This window comes from Heloderma suspectum, chromosome 8 (genome assembly GCF_057233095.1).
Source record: "Heloderma suspectum isolate Gila_16-S chromosome 8, 16-S_ref, whole genome shotgun sequence".
Lineage (NCBI taxonomy): Eukaryota > Metazoa > Chordata > Lepidosauria > Squamata > Helodermatidae > Heloderma > Heloderma suspectum.
The window spans coordinates 23,525,745-23,545,875 of NC_139465.1; the positions used below are offsets into that span (position 1 = coordinate 23,525,745).

The following is a 20,131-nucleotide window of genomic DNA, read 5'->3' on the forward strand; positions in this document are numbered from 1 at the left end:
GAGATCGGGATGCTACCGTCTTCAACATTAGAGAAGCACATATCCAAGGCACCCTATTCGATAATACACATAATTTACTGCACCAGTGAAAAAATAGCCCCACAGAAGAACGTAGGGTTTTAAGGGTGCCAAGAAGAGTCAACACGCGTGTTGCCACTGAACTCTGGTCACAGAAGGGAGGGAACTGCCAAAAAAAACCCCACAGGAGCCAAGCAAACATACAGAGATGGAAAAAGATATAGGAAAAAGCCTTGTCATGGGCATGGCCACATTCACATGTAGTGATGAACCATAATTAAGGGTTACATGCACGAGCAGTGCTCTCCCTCCCCTCGATCAGTCCCCATGTGGCCAGGAGAAGGAATAAACCCAGGCTTCAGTTTCACTTTAGCAGGGTCCTGGTTGTGTTGTTACATGCAAACCAGGAATCGTGGTTTAAAATAAACTCTAGTTTGCTAAACAAACCACAAAAAGAACCCAGGGTTGGAAACTGGTTTGTTTAGCAACTGACTACAGTTTAAACCACAATTCCTGTTTACAATTACTCACTCACACATAATGTCAACCCAGGCATCTGCTAAAGTGTACCTAAATTCTGGTTTATTTCTCCTCCTGGCCATGCAAAAACAGGAGAGGAGAAAGCCCGGCACTACATGCAAACACATTCACTCTCAAGCACGGAAGCTAAATTATGCTTTACCGCTATGTGTGAACTCACCCACAGAGTCTGACCATGGATTCACCTAGCTCTGTACTGCCTAAACCTACAGACAACAGCTCTCAACCGTTTCAGACAGGAGTTTTTCCCAACCCTACCTTGAGATGTCATGGACTCAACCTGGCACCTGGCACATGGTCTACCACTAAGCTACAGCCACAAAGACTAGTAAAAAAAATCCACTGTAATACATAGTTTGAAATGAACTCCCCCCAAACCCCTGAAAAGCTACTGTGGAACATATTACTTTATGGGTTCAGGGTGATGACGTTCTACCCCGGGGGTGCGGAACGTCTGTGAGCCCGAGGGCTGAATTCCATTTCAGAGAACCTCTCAGGGTCTGCATTCCAGTGGTGGGCAGAGCAAAAAGCAAAAGGGGGCTTGGCCACAGGCAAAAAGGGTGGAAACAAAAAACCCAGCATAGTTTAGCTTAAAGTTCTTACTGACAGTAACTAAGTGCCAGGAGAGGCATTTCAACCTGTTAGAATGGGGGTGGAGAGGAATGCACAAAAGCTAGGAAACCACCATGAGATCAGGGGAAAGTGGGGCAGGGGAAGGGGACACGGCCATCTGGGAAACCCTGGAGGTCTGGATTTAGCCCACAGGTCTGAGGTTCTGCACTCCTACTCTACTCCCTAGCATCTCTATGATGAAACGCCTATATCCTTTACACTCAAAGTCACAGGGCGGGGGAATGGGGCAGTTCAATTTTAAACCAGAAGTGCTGGTAGGGGCCTATAACAGTGTGCAACTCTAGACTTTTCCTGCTCCTATGACAACATATTGAGCAGGTCACGTGACACCCTACCCCTCTATAAGATCATCCAAGACAGGCCTGGCTCGTTGGCCAGAGCAAATGAGGAATGCAGCTTCCTGCACTTCCCAGCCACCGTTGCTATTCCACATCTTGCTCCACCCCACCCCACCCCACCCTTCTTGGCTTTGCCTCACTGTTCAGACCCTGAAACAGGGGCAAGTCTGACTACAAGATGTGCCATGATAGTCTACTGCAGCAAAAACAACAAAGACTTTTGTGACACCTTAAAGACTAACGAATTTATTCTGGCATCAGCTTTTGTGGACTGTAGCCCACTTCATCAGATGTACACAATATTATGGAGAGTTTCTGGGTGATATATAGTTAGGGATGTACGAAAGTGACTTACCTTTTGCGGATTATGTTGATGGTGGGGGGGAGGCTCTCCGTTCCTCCCCCCGGAATCCTCGAACGGCCAGCTGTGCTACGCGGCAGCTACGCGGAGCAGCCGGCCAGGCCCAGCCCGGCCAGGCCAGAGCCGTCCGCAGCCGGATTTCCAACCGCGGAGGGCTCTGGGTAAAAAAACAAAACAAAACCAACCACGTACGCAAATGGTGGCGGCTACGGCCGCTGCCATTTGCATTCCTTCTTTTTGGCCGTCTTAATCTATGTAAATATTTACGTAGACTATGACGGTGAAAATAAAGGGGAACAGAAATAGCGTAGCGGGCACTATTTGTGTCCCTTTTTCATTCACCGTTTTAGCCTACGTAAATCTTTACATAGGCTAAAACGGCGAATCAAAAGGGGATGCAAATAGCGCCCGCTACGCTATTTGCGTTCCCCTTTTTTTTCGCTGTCATAGTCTACGTAAATATTTACATAGATTAAGACAGTAAAAAGAAGGAACACAAATGGCGGCGGCTGTAGCCGCCACCATTTGCATAACCTTTTTTTTTTTTAACCCACCCAACCATGATAGGCTACGTAAAGATTTACGTAGCCTATCATGTCTTTTTTTTTCTTCTTTTTTTAACCTAGCCATGATAGGCTACGTAAATCTTTACGCAGACTATCACGTCTTTTTTTTTTTTAACACAAGCCTGGAAATGGTGGTGGCGGCAGCCGGTCGGAAGACCGGCTGCCGCCGCCACCGCTGCCGGAGCCGCCACCGGAGCTGCCACCGCCCGGAAGATCCGCCCCAGGTGAGTCTCGTCCCGGGGGGGATCCGCGGGGGTCGGGGGGTGGCAGGCCGTTCCGCCATGGAGTTTGGGGGGCCAAATGCACTGGCATTCGCCTCACCGAGATCCGTGGTGGAATTTTCTGACATCCCTATGTATAGTACACATTGGAACTCTCCACAATACTCTATGTATCTGATGAAATAGCCTATGGTCCACAAAAACCATGCCAGAATAAATTTATTAACAAAATGTGAAATGCTGTTTTTAAAAAAGGGCGAGAAGTTAACCTTGTAGAAGTGCAGTTGTTACAGTCACCGTTTCAGGAACGTTGTCTTTGGTATAGATCGACTGCAGGAACTCTGGGGCACAATCATTCTCATCTGTGATTAAAACCCAAACCTAAAAGGACAATACACCAGAGTGTTTAGTAGCACCAAACCGGATCACTGCTGTGTCTTCATTGTTTGTAACATCAGATGCTAGGATTTCCCTCAAAAATAATAATATTTGTGACATTTCTAGAAAATCAATTACCTTAAAATAAAAGAAACACTTAGCACAGAACAGCTAAGGCATTTACTCTTTCTCTAGCAGCAGGTCTGGCAAAGTCCAGATTTTCTGAGGTGCACACGCATCTCGATATTTCACGCTGGCGCCTCAGAGTTCAAGATATTTCTCAAATCTCTTAGAGCAATAAAAGTGCTAATGGAATGGCAAAAGCCAATGAAAACTGGCCACAATTGGATGGACAAAGGATGTTTTCCCAAAAAAACATTTTAGCACAACACGAGGTTATTTAGAGATGTGTGGTTCAGAAATCACTTGGGAGAAGTTACTAACTGCTACACTAGCAATGTGGAATAGGAAAAAACATTAATTTTTTTATTTACCTGATTGCATTTCTAGCCTCCTGCCTTCAGATCCAGAAGGATCCCCAAAGGCGGCTTACATTAAATGATACAATACTAGGGATGGCGCTTCCCCTTCTGGCATTCTGCCCCATTCCAGTTGTAATGCAAAGTATTCTGGGATGGCTTGGTCTTCAGTGTCCAATTAAGACCCACTAATTTTATGAACCCCTTCATGGATCACTGCCTTGTTGTGGTGAAGGGGCTTGTGTAACTCAGTGAAGCCATAAGCTATGCCATGCAGGGCCACCCAAGATGGACAGATCATGGCAGAGAGTTCTTCTGACAAAATGTGGTCCACTGGAGAAGGAAATGGCAACCCACTCCAGTATTCTTGCCAAGAAAACCCCATGGAACATATCATAAGGCTAAAAGAAATTACACCGGAAGATGAGCCCCTCAGGTCAGAAGGTGTCCAATATACTACTGGGGAAGAGCAGAGGGAATTTCCAAGTAAGGTAAGCTGGAGGTGGTCAAGCATGAGATGGCAAGATTGAACATCGACATCTTGGGAATCAGCGAACTAAAATGGACAAGCATGGGCAAATTTAATTCAGGTGACCATTATATCTACTACTGTGGGCAAGAATCCCTTAGAAGAAATGGAGTAGCACTCATAGTCAATAAAAGGGTGGGAAAAGCAGTACTGGCGTACAATCTCAAAAACGATAGAATGATCTCAGTACAAATCCAAGGCAAACCATTCAACATCACAGTAATTCAAGTCTATGCCCCAACCACTGAGGCCGAAGAAGCTGAGGTTGATCGGTTCTATGAAGACCTACAACACCTTCTAGAACTAACACCAAAAAAAGATGTCCTCTTCATCATAGGGGATTGGAATGCTAAAGTAGGAAGTCGAGAAATAACTGGGATAACAGGCAAGCATGGCCTTGGTGTACAAAATGAAGCAGGACAAAGGCTAATAGAGTTTTGCCAAGAGAACACGCTGATCATAGCAAACACTCTTTTCCAACAGCACAAGAGACGACGCTACACATGGACATCACCAGATGGTCAATAACGAAATCAGATTGATTATGTACTTTGCAGGCAAAGATGGAGAAGCTCTATACAGTCAGTAAAAACAAGACCTGGAGCTGACTGTGGCTCAAATCATGAGCTGCTTCTTGCAAAATTTTGGCTTAAATTGAAGAACATAGGGAAAACCACTAAACCATTCAGGTATGACCTAAATCATATCCCTTATGAATATACAGTGGAGGTGAGGAATAGATTTCAGGGATTAGACCTGATAGACAGAGTGCCTGAGGAATTATGGACGGAGGTCCATAACATTATTCAAGAGGCAGCAACTAAATCCATCCCAAAGAAAAAGAAATGCAAGAAGGCAAGGTAGCTTTCTGATGAGGCTTTACAAGTAGCTGAGGAAAGAAGGGAAGTGAAAAGCAAGGGAGAAAGGGGAAGATATACCCAACTGAATGCAGATTTCCAGAAAATAGCAAGGAGAGACAAGAAGGCCTTCTTAAATGAACAATGCAAAGAAATTGAGGAAAACAATAGAATAGGAAAGACTAGGGATTTTTTCAAGAAAATCGGAGATATCAAGGGAACGTTTTGTGCAAAGATGGGCATGATAAAGGACAAAGAAGGCAGGGACCTAACAGAAGCAGATGAGATTAAGAAGAGGTGGCAAGAATACACACAAGAACTATACAGGAAAGATCTGAATGTCCCTGATAGCCATGATAGTGCGGTCACTGAACTTGAGCTGGACATCCTCGAGAGTGAAGTCAAGTGGGCCTTAGGAAGCATTACTAACAACAAAGCTAGCGGAGATGACAGTATTCCAGCTGAGCTATTTAAAATCCTAAAAGATGATGCTGTGAAAGTGCTGCACTCAATATGCCAACACATTTGGAACACTCAAACAGTGACCACAAGACTGGAAAAGGTCAGTTTACATTCCAGTTCCAAAGAAGGGCAATGCCAAAGAGTGTTCAAACTACCGTACAATTGCGCTCATTTCACATGCCAGCAAGGTGATGCTCAAAATCCTACAAGCTAGGCTTCAGCAGTATGCGAACCGAGAACTACCCGAAGTACAAGCTGGGTTTCAAAGAGGCAGAGGAACTAGAGATCAAATTGCCAACATTTGCTGCATCATGGGGAAAGCGAGAGAATTCCAGAAAAATGTCTATTTCTGCTTCATTGACTACGCTAAAGCCTTTGATTGTGTGGATCACAACAAACTATGGCAAATTCTTAAAGAGATGGGAGTACCAGAGCACCTTACCTGTCTCCTGAGAAACCTGTACAAGGGTCAAGAAGCAACAGTAAGAACCGGACATGGAACAACCGATTGGTTCAAAATTGGGAAAGGAGTACAACAAGGCTGCATATTGTCGCCCTGCTTATTTAACTTATATGCACAGTACATCATGAGAAACGCCGGGTTGGATGAATCACAGGTCAGAATTAAGATTGCCAGGAGAATTATCAACAACCTCAGATACATAGAGAATACCACCCTAATGGCAGAAAGCGAAGAGGATATAAAGAGCCTCTTGTTGAGGGTGAAAGTGGAGAGTGCAAAAGCTGGTTTGAAACTCAACATTAAAAAAACGAAGATCATGGCATCTGGCCCCATCACTTCCTGGCATATAGAAGGGGAAGAAATGGAAGCAGTGACAGATTTTATTTTCTTGGGCTCCAAGATCACCACAGATGGTGACTGTAGCCATGAAATTAAAAGACGCTTGCTCCTTGGGAGGAAAGCTATGGCAAACCTAGACAGCATAGTAAGAAGCAGAGACATTACCTTGCCAACAAAGGTTCATATAATCAAAGCTATGGTTTTCCCAGTAGTAATGTATGGCTGTGAGAGCTAGACTATAAGGAAGGCTGAGCGCCGAAGAATTGATTCTTTCGAACTGTGGTGCTGGAGAAGACTCTTACGTGTCCCCTGGACTGCAACAAGGTCAAATCAATCAATCCTAAAGGAAATCAACCCTGACTGCTCATTGGAAGGACAGATACTGAAGTTGAAGCTCCAATATTTTGGCCACCTAATGTGAAGAGAAAACTCACTGGAAAAGACTCTGATGCTGGGAAAGATTGAAGGCAAAAGGAGAAGGGGACGGCAGAGGATGAGATGGCTGGATAGCATCACCGATGCAGTGAATATGAACTTGAGCACACTCCGGAAGAGAGTGGAGGACAGGAAGGCCTGGCGTGCTGTGGTGCATGGGGCCACGAAGAGTTGGACACGACTTAACGACTGAACAACAACAACAAATTTCATGAAAGACATGTTCCTGGTGGGGATGAGAAGGGCTAGAACTAGTTTGCTGATACAAATCAACACAGCTGTCTGCATTTTTTCGACTCTCCTTGGGACGTGGCTATGGCACTGCCATGAAAGCACCTGCACTTCAGAATTTACCACTACATCACTGCCTTCCAGGACATAGCACTGCTTTGGATAGCATATCCCCGCTTTCCCTCTAGAACTGCAGTTTTTCCACAGCAATTGCAAAGCCAGGTGAAACAGTGAGGAATAAATAAATGACACATCAAATGTGAAGGGTTAATGAGGAGTACTCACCTCAACTGTACTGCTGAGTTCCCCCTGGTTTTCGCTTGCTTGCACTAGAAGGAGATACTGATGTTGATCACTTTCATAATCTATATTTCGACTGAAGTAGACATCACCTGTTAGCTGGTTAATGCCAAACAAGCCGTTTGGATTAGTTATGAGGGTATAACTCAGGGAATTGTTTTGATGTGACAAAGCAGATACTGTCAAAAACCTGGATAAAAAATGTAAAAATATATACATTTGATAAATAGACAGACATTCCTTCATATTCTAGTGTGACCACAGAACAGAACCCAGGATATTGTTACACAGATAAAGAGGCAATTTAAAATACAGAATGTATGTAAAATATTTAAAGTATCTATAATATTAAAATATTTAATGTTGTCCAAATCATCATTAAGATATTGAACTGTTTATATTTTTCTTTGGTTTATAAAAAAGATGAAGAGGCAGAGATATGCAGACAAGAGCATCACGGATTTTCACTGGATGGGGCTACCAGGAATGAGGAACAGGTTGATCCCCAATCTACTGGTATCCCAGTAGCACTGCTCTCGTCCACCTATACCAAGCACCATGTGGTCACTGTGTGTTTGATGAACCAAAACTCCTCACATCCAAGCCCCATACTGACAAGTTTTGAGCCACGAGAAGGTATGTTTTCATGCTGTCGAAACAGCAGCTATAAAAACTACTGTTCTTAGAATGCAGAGGAAGTAAACCAGACAGTAAACCATTTAAGTTTAACCCGATAATAAATATACTAAATTATGACAGATTGTCCGATCAGCTCGAAAGTTCAGCAACATACATGGAAGTCTCATAGACTTTAATGGGTCAAGGCCTACAACTGTTAAGATTATGGTAGTACTTATCCTGAAATGAGGATGTGTTCTTATACACTATGTCTCCTCAAATAAATGGCAAGTATCATCTGTCCGTCTGTGTCAATGAAAAGGCTACACACACAGTCCAACCCATTTGCGCCCACAAGGTGTCAGCCACAGGAACATAGGAAGTTGCCTTATAAAGACCCCATTTACATGTAACGCTAAGCCATGATGGTTAGGGAATTTGCACTAACCGCAGTGGCTTAGCATGTCATGTGTGGGGAGAAGAACCCACTAACCATGGTTCCGGAACCACCCCGGGTAACCACCCCCATGCAGCAGGGTTGAGTTATGGCCCCTCCCCATCATTTGAAAGCTAATGGCTTCTGGACAATATTTGGTGGATTAATTTAGAAAACGTGATTAATTAATTGAGGAATAGGAGAAGGATTCAAGGTGAAGAGACATAACTTTCCCTCCGCTCTGGCAGCATTCAGCAAAGTACACTCTAGTGGGCCTATGTCTGTGAGCCCTTACCGGTATAACTGCAACAGTGCTTTGATCAGGTGACTGGGAGCTGCCATTTTATTTCCCACAGTGCCCTGGACATAGGGTCATTCTGGGGTATTGTGGGAAATTAAAATGGCAGCTCCCTGACTCAGTCTTTCAAACACAGACATCAGTGCACGTGGGACTTGTCAGGACTCCGGGGCAAATGCCAGGCTGCTGCTGCTGCTGCTGCTGATTTCTTAGACACCTTTCTCAAAAAATAAGACTCAGGGCAGCTTACAATAAACTACAACATTTAAAACAGCTACAACATTTATCCATTAAAATACAACCACCCCATAAAACAAGTAAACAGTGACCACCTTAAACAATTTGACCAATGCATTCAGTGGCCCATCATATGCCATCAAATGCCTGGGAATGGATACAAGTTTTTTATCGGGTCCTGGTAGTTTTATTGTTAATGGGTTTTAACTGTTTAAAACTGTTTTAAATTTTGTATATTAAAGATTTTATATTAAGTTTTATCACGTTGTGAAGAGCTTTGGCTACTGGGTGGTGCAGAAATGTAATGGATGGATGGATGGTACGCACGATTCTCCCAGTAGCGTATTTTCAGGAACATAAACAGCATATGACGTGTTGGCAAACTGTGGTGCTCGACACCCAGCAACCACAGAAACGGATGCAGGAGAACCTTGCTGACCAGGTTTGTCAGCAGCTAGCACAGTCAGCATATATTCCCTCTCCTTCACCAGAGGCAAGCCTGTCGTTCTGATCCAGCCAGTGTCCTTTTCAACTTCAAATCTATCTTCTCCACCTACAAAGATGCAAACATCAAGGTCCAAGCCCCTGCTACTCACCCCTTAAGATGTTAAAGGTGATCAGTGTTCAAAATATTATTGGGATTTGAAGGGTACAGCTCAGCCACCATGTTTTAAGAGCAAAAGCTCAGCCCTATTCGGGCATTATTTCTCATGTCACACGCAAACAAAATAAGATCCCTGTTCAGGCTTTATCCCCTCATATGATTAACAATCACATGAGGAGGAGAGTGAGGCTGTGTCCAATGCCTCCCGTGCCCCCATGTGTCTCGAGAGAGGAGCCTCCTCTAAGGATTTGTTTTATTTATTTTTTATTTAATTTATTTTTATGCCACCCTATAATAAGGCTGGGTTCACACAACATGCTAATCCACATTCAGTGGTTGAGTGTGGGTTGTTGTTGAACTGTGGGTTATCGTGCTGTTTGAACGCAGCATGTTTTCAACAGGGTGGTTTATCGTATTGTCTGAACACAGAACGTTTTCCACACGGTGGCTTGTTAACCATGCAATGTGGCTTGATAACCACCCTGAACAATCCCACAACAAATCATGGGTTCTCAAGGTGGCTTGTTCAAAAAAAAAAAAAAAAGCCATACTGCATGGTTAATAAGCCACCCTGAGGGAAATGCACTGTGTTCAGACAACACAATAACCCATGATACTTCTACAACCCATACTCAAACACTGTGTGTGGGTTAGCGTGTTGTGTGAACCCAAAGATTTCTCAAGGTGGGTCACACAATAAAACAAGTTAAAAACCATGCATTGTATTAAATCATGAGGGGACCCTATGTGTTGTAGCACGCTTCCCTCTACAGACATGCCCCCGCTGACATGGACAGTAGGGGGAGTGGCAGGGGTGGTGCCCCACTCTCCTGCAATAGTATGTGAGGGATAACGCCCAAATACATTCCTCACAATGGAGACTGTAAATTGATTGAATACATATGAAGCTGCCGTATAGAGGGTGAGGTTGTGGGGCCATCTAACCCAGGGTGCAGAACCTCTTTCAGCCTGAAGGCCAAATTCTGTTTTGGAGAAGCTTTTGAGGGTCACATTCCAGTGATGCGTGGGACAAAAGGCAAAGGGGTGGGTCCAAAAAACACCCACATGTTTTTGCTTAAAGCCCTTACTGCCTGTAACTGTCAGGAGTGCTCTGGCGGCTTCTCCCAGTCGATTCTAATAGCCAACTCAAGACACAGGCGAAAGGATTTCTTTTTCAAAGCTTTAATCCTTTTACAACTTAATGACTCTTTCAGATGCTAATCACTAACGACTAAAGCAAGGAACAGCAGGGTAGCCTAAGTTTCAAGTAGTCAGTGGATCCCCGTTTGAAAGAGAGTCACTTGAAGACCCAGAACTTATGGGCTAGGGAGAGATCCTCCCTCTTTCCCTTGGGTCCATGGGAGGCGGCTGTTGCTTGCGTGCCAAACAGGCGCTACGCCTCCTTTCCGCGCCCTCCATCACTCGTCGCTCTTTGCATCTGCGTCGAGCGTCTTAGAAGCCCCCCTCCCGCATTCCCTCACTACCCAGGTTGCTCTCTATCTCTGGAATGCTGGCAGGAGGAATCTCTGCCAGGTGCTGAGCCTGTGAGGGGTGAGCTGGCCCCTCTCCCACGGATAACTGTTCCTCCTCAGAATCCGAACTGCTCTGAGGCTCTCTGGGCTCAGTTTCCACCCTGACAGTAACTAAGCTTTAGGAGAGGCATTTCAACCTTTTAAAATGGGGGGAAACTCCACAAAATCTTGGAAAGCACCAAATAACTGATGGTTGGGGAAGGGGGGGCAGGAAAAGGAAGCGGGGCCATCTGGGAACCCTAGAGAGACGGACTGGGAACCCAGGAAGGCCAGATTTGGCTTTGGGCCTGAGGTTACTCACCCCTCAACTAGCCCAATATTGTCTATTCTGACTGGCAGTGGCTTTCCACAGGCTCAAATAAACAAATACATATAGATACAGATTTATGACATCTGTGTTTTTAAAAGATGCATTTACCTTCCACAAGAAAATATTCAATAGCTCCTTTTTCTTCATCATCTTGATCCTTAGCCAAGAGCTTGTATACTTTAGTACCTGCTGTGGCTTCAGGTGAAACTGTGGCTAAGTAGGGAAAGGGTTCCATGATCCATTCAGGGACATTGTCATTCACATCTGTCACTGTAAGTTCTAAATGCACAAGGTACCAATTCTTTCCTGTTGTATAATAGGGAAAAGGAGAAGCAACTCTTAGCAAGAATAGCAAGGCAACAAAACTACCTTTGCTATTACAAAATCAAAATTGAGAAGTTATTATTTCATTGTAGTTATCCTGAGATATTAATTGCCACTATCTATACCAGGAGTGGGCAACTTGTGGCCCTCCAGACATTTTGGCCTACAACTCCCATCAGCCCTAGCCAGCATAGCCAATGGTGTGGTATTACGGCAGTTGTAGGCCAAAACATCTGTAAGCCAAAAGAAAAGAGGAGTTGCACAGGATTTCACCACAAATCTTTACTATTTGGGTTCATTCACATTTCATTGCGGCCTGGTTCTCAGCAAGATGTTGTAAACCTTTGTCTGGGCTTTCTACAGGACTGGCTTCAGGACTGAGGGAGCCTTAAGCAATATGCTTTTGCTGATGTGAGTAGGGGTGGCTGTGCTACACAGTACAGCAGAGCCTGCGGTGTCTGCCATTTTGTTTTTCCCACAGTGTCATGGATGTTGCATCATCCTGTAGCACTATAGGAATAACAAAATGGTGGCCTCCACAAAAAAATGTTGGCCCTCACTGGCAACCCCCTCTCTCTCACACACATTACACACACACACACACACACACAGTGTTCGGAGCCCTGTGAGGAAAACAAAATGTTGGCCACCACCTAAACTGTGATCCCTGGAGCTCACTCAGTCCTCCTGGGGTGTGGAAGAGCCGGCAAACATCAGTGCAATAAACCCTACGAAGGCCCTGACAACTGCCTGAGGATACTGCATGCTAGTGCTGGGCCTGACTTCATACTACAGGTGATGATTCTTGTAATAGAGTGCTTTCACGTATTTTAGTTTTTTTTAATCCACACACACACACAAAAACTAGTGTGTCAGGGAAGATAGGCTAGTACCCACCCATTCCCACAGACATATTGGTTTTCTTTGTGCTGGGAATGTTTTATACACAGGCATTCAATCACATGACCCCCTACCTTTAGCCCAAAACAGGTTCACCACCTCGGTGAGAACTAGGCCTAATTGTAGGCTGACTATATTTCCTTGAGACAAAAACGGGATATTGGGATGACAAAAATGGGACGGGGTTATGTAATATTCTGTATTCATGAAAAAGTAAGACGATAACTAAAGTTTTATTACATGAACATATTCAGCTAACAATTATTCTTCATTGACAGAACTCATACAAAAATTTAGGTAGACATAGAGGGGGACTGTATTTCACCACGATCGTACCATGAATATTTCTCTGATGAAGTAATCTTATGCAGCAAATTTCTGTCTTTCAACACCTTATCATAAAATTTCTCACACTCCATGTCACAATTTTGTTTTACAACTAACATAGCCCTCATTGTCTCAACACTTAATCTGGATTTCTCCTTTGACCATATACCGTTCATAACAGAAAATAACGGAATGATACTAGAAATAACAGTAAGACTCACCCTCCTGGCTCCCACACGCTGAATGGGGCTTAGTGACCGCCTCTTGAATTCCCCGCCACTGCAGACAAGCAAGGGGGCAGCGTCTGATCGTCACTAGCTCAAGAAGCCTGGCCCTGACTGGATACAGTAAATGGAACTTCCTCTTTCGTCACACTAGTAGTTTTACTGCACACATTGATTAGCACAGAGCCTTATGATAAATGTGTTGTTTTTTACAAAAAATTAAAAATGGGACAAAATTGACATTTATATTACAATGACAGGACGGTCGGGAAATATGAAAAAAACCGTGCTGTCCCATTTAAAATGATACGTATGGTCAGCCTACCTAATTGTCTCTATGGAAACGTGAAGCCCATTAATCTGAAGACTTCCTACTATTGATAAAATCACATCAGAAGTCAGTTAAGAGCTTCTGAGAATACCAGATGCCACTGGCTCTTCTTCAGCTCATTTTAACCTCTGTGTCCCCTCTATGCCAGCGACTTGCATCCATGGCAGTAGCCAGTACTGCTGTGGAGATAGCCACAAACAACTGGGATGAGGGGCATGTAGTAAAAGAGCTTTCATATGTTACAGCTGCCATGTAGAAGTGGCATTCGGTGCCCTCCACAAGGAGACTGCAATGTTTAAATTGGCCCTCAGTTTAACCCAGAATTGCTAAAAATGGTCTCAGGACATCTGCTACCCTCTTGGATCATTTCTCAGTTCATTGACCATCTGCCATTCTAAGAACTGCTCGAAATCACAATGTCCAAAATTGCTGCTGCATTCTAGCCGAACGACGTGTGATTACAAATGTACTGTATAGAAATAGCACTCTTAGGGCACTTAAAAGATCACCCCATTAACTGAACAATCAAGTACATGGAGCACTCTAAATTTAAACCTTTGTCACATACACTTATCTCATAAACAGTATAATCTTCTTGTGGTACTATAATATCCCTGAAGCACTTTTCGGGCAAGCAGTATAATTGTACACACTTGCTTTCATTCTCCACCAGCTCCCATATTACTGAAAAGAAGAAATAATCTTGACTCTACTTTGTATACCATGTTTTTACTGTGGATATAGTCATTTTCTGTTGTCCCTTTGTTTATCCACCCAGGATCTGTACAACATGTCAGATTGCAAAGGTTTGTTGGGATGTCTCACAGCAAGTAGCAAGTTTAGCATGTACTATCCTGGTGCCCTGGTGCAGCGATTAACTATGCCAAATTTAGTACAGATTCCAAAGTATTAACCTTTTACACAACCATTAAGTACTTTCTGTCCTTCCTAAAAATAAGTGCCATTCCACTGGTATTCACAGAACTCAAGCAATTATGCCATTCATACCATGGTGAAATCAGATCAACCACACAAGCATAGGACTTAAAATCTGCGCAACTAAGGACAAAATCCAGTTCCCAGTTCAGAATGATTTTTAAAATCCTTATCTGTGACTTGTAAGGTGATTTTTTTCAGGGGAAGTTTGGAACGTTAATCACAAAATGAGAAAAGCCATACTTTCTCCTGAACATCCTTCCACACACAAAAAGGGGCTTTCTCCTCCACACTCTTCAACAATCCTTGTAACGAGTTAATGGGGATTTCAGTGGCAACCAGGAATGTATTTAACAGCACAGGCCTACGGATGTTTTCTCAGAAGTAAGTCTCATTGTGTTCAGTGGAGCTTACTCCTAGGAAACTGTGCACAAGATTGCAGCCTCCAGCTTGTAAAATGCAAGATATATTTGCTAGTGAATGTGGGCCCATTTGAACACTTTGCATTCCACAAGCTAAACATGTATATATTTCTGGATGACATTGAAAGTTTCCCCAGATTCACATGGCAAGTGAGAGTGAAAGGTAAACTTTATGTAGCTAAGGAAAAAATCCAGTTTCCAGACTAGACTGATTATCTATGGACTGCCAAATTTTGATTGTTTCCCATGTGGATCTCAGGATCCAGAGGTTAAGAGGAGAGCTGGAAAAGTAGAATGACTAGCAAGGACAGCAAAGTTGGCATATGCATGCAATGTAGCTCTGCCTGCCTTTGCAAATTAGGACAGAACACCACTACGTGTGTGTGTGTGTGTGTGTGTGTGCACGCGCGCGCATGTGCATGTCTGTGTGCATTTGAATATGGTGGCAAGTTTTGTGTCAAACGTGGGCAAACACTCCTGTAGTTCTGGAGTATGACTGTCATTGTGTGACATACTCTGCAACGTTATGGACAATTGCGTAAAGCACAGGACAAAGACACACACTCACAGAGTGGGCATTCAAAAAGGGGTAGTTAGAAAATGTGACACACACACCTGCTTAAATGCTTGCAACCCATTTCAAGTCCAGTGGAGGTTTCTTTAACTCTTTGTTGGACTTGAAACGGAATTTCCTTTCCTCAGCCTATTTAAATGTGCTTATTGAAACCAATGAAGAATCATCACATCTTTGTTGATTTCAACAGGCAGAGTTAAAGAAGCTGTTTGCCTTGAAAACCATCAGGGGTTCACAAACAGTCTGCTATGACTGATTGCAAACACTGCTTGCAAATCCCTGACAGTTTTTGAGGAGAATAGACGAGTGTTCTCTCATCTCTGAGACACACTTCTTTGGCTTTTAAATTCTACTCTTGAAATCAGCCACAATAACAGGAGCGTGTCATTCCGCTCCTCATAGTGAAGGCACACGCACTACAGTCCTAACCCAATTTAGCCATCATGGCTTCCCTCTAAGGAATTCTGTAGCTCTGTCAGAGTTCTCAAGATCTCTGTCAAAATGTAGTCCCATCACCCCTCTCTCATAAGACTGAAACTCCCAGAGTACAGTTGATGTGGCTTTCTAGGAAGCTGTAACAGTTAAATTAATATGAAACCTGTTTTTAAGGGGTTTTAGGTCCATCCATAAGTAGTACGCAAGTAGGTATGTTGGAGAAATCTGTAATTCAATCAAATGAGTTCAAATTTCTATGAATCCGACCTGTGGCCCAGCTTTTCCCAAGTTGCATGGATTCTGTGGACTTGCGAACTGGTTTTTTTTTACTTTCCGGAATTTTACACAAATTTAGTTGTAGAAAAACACATAAAATTAAAAAACACTGGCTGAAAATGTGCATTTCCCCCCTAGGCTAAAGCATGAAAATGTGCATTTTGGGTGGATTTGTGCATTCTTGCAACTGTGGATTTGCGCAAATTTGGGGAATGGCGGGGGAATCCAATTTTGCCAATGAGTGGATGACAGAATGAAAGGCACCTGACAATCTGTGAAATCTGTACATCCCTCACCTCAAGTTATGGTTTATTTTTTTCATTTATATCCCACCTTTCCTCCAAGGCAGCATACATGATTCTTCCCACCCCCATTTTATCTTCACGACAACCCTGTGATGTGGGCCTGGATGAGAGCTAGAAGCCTGGATCACACAACGTAACAACCCACTGGGGCTTAATTTACCCACTGGGGCTGTTGCATCATGTCAGGTGCCTGCAGACACCCAGCTTGCCATGGCTTGTCATGTCATGTGAACCCAGGTGGCAGGGGTTGTTTGAGGGTTACACAACCCTCAAATAACCTACGGATTGTTTTAGGGTCTAACCTTCAAACAACCCCTGCTGCCTGGGTCTCATAAGACAGAAAGCCACAGAAAGACGGGCACCCATGGGCACACAAAAATGATGTCTGCAAGTGCCTGGCACAACTCGACAGCCCCACAGGTAAATTAAGCTATGGTGGGCTGTTATGACATGTGAACAGGTCCACTGAGTGGCCCAAGGTCACCCTGTGAGTTCAAGGCTGAGTAGGGATTTGAACCTGGGACTAAAAATTCTGCCCACTTCAAAATATCGTTACATGGTGATGGTACTGGTGGGTAGAACATCTTGTTCTAAGCTAGAGGGAAATTTAAACGCTGGCTCACGTGGTGTAGTGGTAATGTGGCTGATTAGGACTGGGAACATAAGAAGTGGCTACTAGTCCTCATGGCTATATGCTACCCCCAGTATCAGAGGCAGTATGCCTGTGTACACCAGTTCCTGGGGAACATGGGTGGGAGGGTGCTGCTGCACCTTGCGGGTTTCCCATAAGCAGCTGGTTGGCCACTGTATGAAAAGGATGCTGGACTAGATGGACCCTTGGTGTGATCCAGAATGGTTCTTCTTATGGTCTCATGGTCTTATGTTCCCAGTCCTAATCAGCCTCTTCACCACTACACCACAGAAGCCAGTGTTTTAAATTTCCCTCCAGCTTAGAACAAGATCTCCTGCCCACCAGTACCACCACCATGTAACAATATTTTGAAATGGACAGAATTTTTCAAGAACGCTAAGCTGGATATGTGTCAGGACGTGAACACTCTTCACCCACTTGCAGATAAAATGGGACATTTTAATGAAAGACATGGTTTTGTGCATGCACGTTTTATTGCTTAACTTATTTTAATTCTCTTTGAAGTATCAGCTGCAGTAGGAAAAGCATGGCATAAATTATGTAAACAATTATGGAAAATACACTAGCCAGAAGATCAGCATTGGGCTACCCTCCAGCACTGTAGCATGCTACAGCTATTTGTTAATTTGGACCTGTTTCCTATGAACTGTTACGGTGACATTTTTGGCTTGCTCCTGCACAACCCACTGCAGTTAAGAACTGCAGTAGAAGGACTAGGCAGGGCTGCACATTTCTGCACTGAGGCCTACAAATGTGACCAGACAAGTTGTGGAAACAAATTTCACAGTGCCTGGTGAAGCATAAGCCAACAACAGCTTGCCAGAGGACCAAGAAAGTGATGCAGAGACTAACATGGACAGTAATGCGGGGATGTAACATGGATATGAAGTGGGGCAGGGCAGTATGCTAAGGAATTTCCTAACCCTTACACGAACAGGCCATTTTGCATAGGATGTACCAGCAGCTGTTTCAAATGGCCTTCATTAGTGCTGGTTAATTCAAAGGCCCCAGTTTGGATACGCTCAAACAAACAAAACAACTGTGAAATAATTCTGCAAAGCATCCTGCTTGTATGCAAAACTGGTCATCACAACAAATACAGGAGTTGAAATGGAATACTGGCTTCGAACAAACTGGCAAATCAGTTTCCAAAACAAAGCAATTTACATGAAAGATTTATCTTCCTCTCCCACACAGGTGTCCAAAATTGGAGGTAAGAAAACATTCCCTAGCTGTAATTCCAATGTGTGCAACAGGAGATCTTTTGCATAAATTTCACTATCAATTTGGGATAAACTTGATAAAATTTCAAGAGAGGAATCTGTAACCTCCTTTTCCCTTTCTCATATAACGACAACTGCTGTGTCATCTGGCATTCCCCCAGAAGAACATCTCTTTTCTTTTGGTGTGTGTGTCCATGTGGGGAGGTAGGTGTTGCCTTGAGAGCATCTTTTCCCCACACACAGGGAGTTTGCCCTTGTTTGGTTACTTTTGGGAGGTTGGTGAGCACATTTGGAATTTTGAGAGGTTCTTCGGGCAGAGTGTCTTTCGATATCACCTGCTCACTGATCCTTTCAACTGAAGATGTCAAGGACTGAACCTGGAACCTTCTGCGTACAAAGCATGAAATCTCCCATTCAGCTATAGTCCCTCCCATAGATGCCTGCTCATTGTAATTATTTATTTGTAAGCCACTTTTCCATGGTAAAATCATGGTCAAAGCAGCTTACAGCAACATTTTTTAAAAAATCACACCATAAAATACAGCAACCTTTCTAAATAATTAAGAGTTACAAATCATAACAAGATTTAAATAATCACATACATAAAAGCACCTCATATTAATAAATATGCACTAGGATTAAACAATCCAATCTGAATTATGCTAAAGTCAAGCAAAGGAGAAATAAACACATCCAAATAGCAAAAATAGCCACAGGGGCAGCAACCTTTGTAGCTGGAGTGAGTCAGGGCCCCACCCTCCCAAGCCAGGTGGAATGAACCAAGGAAGCAGGGACCAAGTCTTGCAGGATTCACAGGTCCTCTAGCTCTAGTTGCTCACGCCATTGCCTCCTTCGGTTCCGCTACCCTCAGCCAATCAAAGGTTCCCTGTTCCTTCAAGTAACGCCACGTTTTCTCCCTTGATCTTATTCCTGGAACTGTCTCCTCTCCATGAATCCATAACATCCTTTCCATAACATCGTTTCCATAACATCCTTTCCATGAATCCATGAAGTCCTTAGTCCCCAAGCCTTACCCCAAGGTTAGAATCATAGAATCATAGAATAGTGGGGTTGGAAGGGGCCTACAAGGCCATCGAGTCCAACCCCCTGCTCAATGCAGGAATCCAAGTCAGAGCATCCCTGACAGATGACTGTCCAGCCTTGTCTTGAATGCCTCCAGTGTGGGAGAGCCCACTACCTCCCTAGGTATTTGGTTCCATTGCCATATTGCTCTAACAGTCAGGAAGTTTTTCCTGATGTTCAGCCGGAATCTGGCTTCCTGTCACTTGAGCCCATTATTCCGTGTCCTGTACTCTGGGATGAGTGAGAAGAGATCCTGGCCTTCCTCTCTGTGACAACCTTTCAAGTACTTGAAGAGCACTATCATATCTCCCCTCAGTCTTCTCTTCACAAGGCTAAACATGCCCAGTTCCTTCAGTCTCTCTTCATAGGGCTTTGTTTCCAGTCCCCTGATCATCTTTGTTGCCCTCCTCTGAACCCTTTCCAGTTTGTCTGCAACCTTCTTAAAATGTGGTGCCCAGAACTGCACACAGTACTCCAGATGAGGCCTAACCAGTGCTGAGTAGAGGGGAACTAGTACTTCCCGGGATTTGGAAGCTATGCTTCTATTAATGCAGCCCAAAAGAGCATTGGCCTTTTTTGCAGCCACATCACATTGTTAGCTCATATTCAGCTTGTGATCTACAACAATTCCAAGGCCCTTCTCACTTGTAGTGTTGTTGAGCCACGTATCCCCCATCTTGTAACTGTGCATTTGGTTTCTTCTTCCTAGGTACAGAACTTGGCATTTATCCCTATTAAATTTCATTCTGTTGTTTTCGGCCCAGTGCTCCAGCCTATCAAGATATCGAGAGCATCTGGGTTGAAATAAATGGAGCAAAGAATAAAAGGAACCTGGTGGTCGGAGTCTACTACCGGCCACCCAATCAAGGAGAAGACAAGGATGAAACTTTTGAAAAGCAAACAGCCAATGTTTTAAGGAAGCATGATGTAGTAG

The 20,131-nt window shown here is 43.9% G+C and overlaps 1 protein-coding gene across 1 annotated transcript in view; it reads right to left on the reverse strand.

Annotated features, from left to right (window-relative positions):
• LOC146338917 (neural-cadherin-like) overlaps window positions 1-20,131 on the reverse strand; it is a 136,160-nt gene that overhangs the window by 85,253 nt on the left and 30,776 nt on the right. The window contains exons 2-5 of the mRNA XM_084812882.1: window positions 11,294-11,491; window positions 9,067-9,292; window positions 7,136-7,340; window positions 2,947-3,058 (exon numbers count right to left, since the gene is read on the reverse strand). Of these exons, the coding sequence (XP_084669008.1) occupies window positions 2,947-3,058; window positions 7,136-7,340; window positions 9,067-9,292; window positions 11,294-11,491 (741 nt within the window). The remainder of the gene's footprint in view (window positions 1-2,946; window positions 3,059-7,135; window positions 7,341-9,066; window positions 9,293-11,293; window positions 11,492-20,131) is intronic.